General features: G+C 47.8%; 1 protein-coding gene; it reads right to left on the reverse strand.

Moving 5' to 3' along the window:
* Window positions 1-396: 396 nt before the first annotated feature.
* On the reverse strand, window positions 397-1,678 carry CHC_T00001089001 (hypothetical protein). XM_005712552.1 is given in 2 exon segments: window positions 397-1,450; window positions 1,451-1,678. The coding sequence occupies 1 exon segment, from the start codon at window positions 1,676-1,678 to the stop codon at window positions 1,451-1,453; it is 228 nt and encodes a 75-aa protein (XP_005712609.1). The 3' UTR covers window positions 397-1,450.
* Between the last annotated feature and the right edge of the window lie 1,442 nt (window positions 1,679-3,120).

Below are 3,120 nucleotides of genomic sequence, written 5' to 3' on the forward strand. Positions count from 1 at the left end.
CAGTGTGCTGGAAAGTGATGTACCATCTGGCTGGGATCTTTCGACGGGTCCAAGAAAAATTGATGTGACAGCAGATTCGTTTATCAAACCCGAAGTGCTAGTGTCTTTAGAAGCACCAAAGCTTGGATCAAATGTGTTTGCCGGGGGCTACCACTTTATAGCTGGTCGACATCTTCCTCAAAGCTACTTTTGGAAAAGGGAATCTCTGTTCCGGCTTTTCCCGGCGAGGAGTCAAACTGCGTGCTCATGTCAAGTAACCCGTTTCGCTTCGAAGGTGCTAATGGACAGACATATGGGCGACCTGGACAATTCAATGCCACGCTCTACACGAAAAACCCTACCCGAGAATGGGTCGATATTGACAAGCACGATGACCTGTGGGACGAACTAGACTAGCATTAGAGTGTGCTCAGTGAGTTTAAGAGTGGAAATCATTGTCAAGTGCTATACAGGGACACTCTAGCTGCGAAAAAACGCTGTCTACTGGCCAACTTTTTTGCTTAACGCGACGCGCCACATAATGTAATTCGACGTGGCCTGCGTCAGCGCGGAAGCTGTGACTTTTCCTGTTTGTCGCCATACGAACCCACACGCAACACCGGTGACACAGGCGGAGGCCATGTATCGAACGTTTGGCGGGTCATATCCAAGTTTTGATTTCCCTAAGTGTGCAATGCCGAAGGCACCAGACGCGATGAGTAGTGCAGATATGGACCCGTGGCCTAGGCGTTGCTCCAACATATTCTGAATCATACCCCTAAATATAAGCTCCTCGGTAACGCCGTTCATGAATATGCCTAGGAAAGTGGCGGCTTCTTTGGCCGCGTCTAAACGAGGTGGCGTCTTGACGTCAGCAAACTGGGTTAGGGCGGCAAGTGGAACGGTGATGAGATCAGAGGCAGCACCCACAGCTAGCGCTATCAGCACATCGACTGGGGTTACCTTGAAAGTGTAGCCCAAGTCACGAGCGTGGGCCAGCTTTGAAAAGGGCGTAGAATTGTGAAGCAGTTCACGACTGTCAAAGCTGCGGTGAACAAGCCCCAGGCTGTAACCTTTCCAGTCGGTGATATGTCCGATGACAACAGCTTAAATTCCAGTGGAAGCCAGATGCAAAGAACGGTAATCAGGTCGGCCATTTCGGAGCGAAGCGATGAGTGGTCGTCTGGCTTTGTGAGCTGAAGCAGTGACGGGATGAGGATATACGCTACGTAAATTGCCAATATAGGGACTGCGCGGCGGCGACCGTCCATGATGTTGGGTGCACCGGCGAGGCACACTGGAACCAAAACTAATAGCACCGTCCAAGCTGCTTGCCATCCATGGCCAAATTCGTTGACAAATGTCGAAGAAGAGTAAGCCAGGAATAAAAGAGTCCAGCACATCGAGGCTGAGGACTCCAAAGTATGGGCTCGGCCGCCTGGTTCTGGCATTTTTGGAAAGCCGCGGTCAGTCATTGGCTCCATGCTGAAGGATGGAACGAAGATTCTACTCGAACAGTGAAGTACAACACGGTTGAAGCTGTTTCAAATGTCTCTGCGGTAGCCGGAAAACGCTCTTGTAGAAAGCAGGGTTGCCTTGAGCACTTTGTCGTTGCTCGCTGCGATTTTTGCGTTTCTAAAAGGTTTACTAGGAAGGTACTCTTGCTGGGCCTTGCACGTGTTCGGGTGTGTGTGAACATCCGCACACGTTGCAGACTTACAGTGTATGCAGGCGAAGTAGGGGGGGGTTTTCTCTGGGCAGAACGGACCGGTTGCAGGGGGGGGTCGCTCAATTGTGCCTACTATAGTAGTGCTTCCCTCTATATAGTGCTATGGCTCGCCCGCTGGCACAGGTTATCACAAGCTCACACGTGTATCATCCGGCATGGTTCAGTACGCAGTACAGCTATCCATGCTGTCTTAAAGGAGACCCTGACCAAAGGATGTTGTGTTATGCAGGCTTTGTTGTGTTTGTGTTACAAGTGTGCTTTGTCCCCAAATATATGTATTTGAGCCTCCTTTATATAGTGCCATCCCCCCAATAGTGCCATAGCTAGAGGTATGTCACGCTATAGCACTATATCGTAGGAGGCACTGTATACGATTCCGTATCATAATCGGCCAATCATCATCCACCAGCTTCTCGCACGTGTAAAACATTGCGTTTTGGTCACCACGTGTATTACATTGCATTTTGGTCGCCACGTGTAAAACATTGCATATCGATCCACACGTGTAATACATTGCATTTGGGTCCACACGTGTGATGTGTTTGTCGCGCGACAAGATCTACAAAAGCTGTATGGGTGGCTACCCATACTAGAATCAACCTCTAAAAAATTAACAAAAATTAATCTAGTTCCAGTATGGCTGGCCAGCCATACAGCTTTTGTAAATCTTGTCGCGCGACAGCCATTACATATTACAGGGTCGCTCAATAGTGCCTACTTTAGTAGTGTTTCCCTCTATATAGTGCTATGGCTCACTCTCTGGCACAGGTTTTTATACGCTCACATGTATCATCCGGCATGGTTCAGTACTCAAAGGATGAAGTTATTTAGTTGTGTTATACAGGCTTTGTTGTGTTTGTGTTAGCAGTGTGCATTGTCCCCAAATATATGTATTTGAGCCTCCTTTCTATAGTGCCAACCTCCTAATAGTGCCATAGCTAGAGGTATGTCACGCTATAGAACTATATCGTAGGAGGCACTGTATACGATTCCGTATCATAATCGGCCAATCATCATCCACCAGCTTCTCGCACGTGTAAAACATTGCGTTTTGGTCACCACGTGTAATACATTGCATGTTGGTCGCCACGTGTAAAACATTGCATATCGATCCACACGTGTAATACATTGCATTTGGGTCCACACGTGTGATGTGTTTGTCGCGCGACAAGATCTACAAAAGCTGTATGGGTGGCTACCCATACTAGAATCAACCTCTAAAAAATTAACAAAAATTAATCTAGTTCCAGTATGGCTGGCCAGCCATACAGCTTTTGTAAATCTTGTCGCGCGACAGCCATTACATGTCATTCCAAAGAAACTTGTCTGCGCATGCAGGCCTGCGCGGTATACCCTTCCCTAAAAGCATTATTTGGTAAAAAAAGCTAATTTGATGATTCAGTTCTCGTTGC

This window comes from Chondrus crispus, genomic scaffold, assembly GCF_000350225.1.
Source record: "Chondrus crispus Stackhouse genomic scaffold, scaffold_895, whole genome shotgun sequence".
NCBI classification, from domain to species: Eukaryota; Rhodophyta; class Florideophyceae; order Gigartinales; family Gigartinaceae; genus Chondrus; species Chondrus crispus.